The sequence below is a fragment of the Rhagoletis zephyria genome, unplaced genomic scaffold, assembly GCF_001687245.7.
Source record: "Rhagoletis zephyria isolate East Lansing unplaced genomic scaffold, Rhagoletis_zephyria_1.1 Rzeph_scaffold_03420, whole genome shotgun sequence".
Lineage (NCBI taxonomy): Eukaryota > Metazoa > Arthropoda > Insecta > Diptera > Tephritidae > Rhagoletis > Rhagoletis zephyria.
The window spans coordinates 61,059-62,611 of record NW_016160503.1 but is presented as its reverse complement, the minus strand read 5'-3'; the positions used below and the strand labels follow the sequence as shown (position 1 = coordinate 62,611).

At 37.9% G+C, this 1,553-nt stretch overlaps 1 protein-coding gene across 1 annotated transcript; it reads right to left on the bottom strand.

Moving 5' to 3' along the window:
• Positions 1 to 423: 423 nt before the first annotated feature.
• Positions 424 to 1,296, bottom strand: IPIP (Inositol phosphatase interacting protein). Its single transcript, XM_017623925.1, has 2 exons — positions 982 to 1,296; positions 424 to 924 (listed from the first exon to the last, which is right to left on the bottom strand). The coding sequence occupies exons 1-2, from the start codon at positions 1,181 to 1,183 to the stop codon at positions 677 to 679; spliced, it is 450 nt and encodes a 149-aa protein (XP_017479414.1). The 5' UTR covers positions 1,184 to 1,296; the 3' UTR covers positions 424 to 676.
• Positions 1,297 to 1,553: the final 257 nt, after the last annotated feature.

The window sequence follows — 1,553 nt, the reverse complement described above, 5'->3', positions numbered from 1 at the left end:
GTAAATATAAACATAAAAATTAAGATATTAAGTGGCTGCTTTAAGGCAGAATAAGAGTAATCAGTGTACGTATATTTCGCAAATTTGCAACAAATACCATATTTCCAACCGACATTATTGTTAAATTAGTGCACAGATTTAGTAAATTAAATTTTGTAATAAAGCTTGAACTGTTGTCTACGAGTGTGTGTAAAAGGTTTTTGATTCGATTCACGCGTTTGGGCACAGTAACCCAAAATCGTTGTACAAATTGATAAAGAGAACCCAATTGAAATACTATTTTTAGCATATCCAATCAGCTGATGAATTTGATTCTGAAGCTGAATAGTCTAAGATCTCGACACTCCTGTTTCCACTACTCGGCACTAAAGAATTAAAAAAAAAGTCCCGTACGTCATGCGGACTGCGCCCCTCGTGTCGGTTGGGCGGGAATGGAGAGTAAAAAGCGGTTGGGATTAATTAATTTCCAATGGTTCCCCAGGGGCATGTTGAAGGTTTTCAAGGGATCGGGAGGTGACTTTACAAGGTTTGATTTGTGTTTTTTTCTAGTGGGTTGGATATCAAGTGCCACGCCGCCTCCCCTACGCCCTCTAACACAAAAACAGTGCGCAAATAACTAAACATTCTCCTTATATCATAAAAGCAGAAATTTGACGTCCCCATTCTTATGCAAACCTTAATCTTTTTTATCACTATTTATGCACAGCTGTATGTTAGTGTGTAACTTACTGTCACGCGAACACTCAATCTCTGCCAATTGCCGCTGCAGCTCAGCAACAACCATTTTCTTGTACTCATAACCTGCACAGGTCAAAGCCTTCATCCAGGTCTCCATACACTCCTGAGAATCTGCGCTTAAAATATAAGTACGATTGCCATTGAAAGCTATTTCAAAACAATATTGGTCACTTTCTTCCGATAACTCTGTAATTAATCAAACAATTTAGTTAATCTCACTCATCACTCATTGCGCATACTTACCTATGGTACAACCCTCTACAATTATTAGGCCTAATGGTTCTTTATCGCCTTTCTTTTCAAAATAAAAAAGTAAGTTTCCTTTAAGCACAAAATATCTTCGTTGAAAAGCCTTGTTCACCTCTCCCCTTTTATTTAAAAATCCTTCGCAATCAAACGGAGGACTGGTAGCGAAAACACACAAGTTCTTTTCGTTGATCTTCATTATTCTACATCTACAATAGCCCTGTTCGCGTACACACTATCCAGTAAATCCAGTACTAATTTTACTGGTTTTTTACCGGATGTCGTTTTCGTATGCAAAAACTTGCAAAAAACTAGCAAAAGAGGGGAAATTGAGAGAGCAAAAATGACAGCTAAACTTGCAAGTTTTACTGGATTTTTACTGGATAAATTTTTACTTGCAACTATTTGCTAGTAAGAAAAACAGCTGATGGCGTGAAGCCATGAACATAATAGGGCATTCGCACGTGCCGATTTTGCAGGCAACTTTTAGTTGAAAGCAAAAATCGCATCGTCCGAACGGCCTTTCAACTAATCGCTTTCAACAAAGTTGGTCNGTTAGGTTAGGTTAT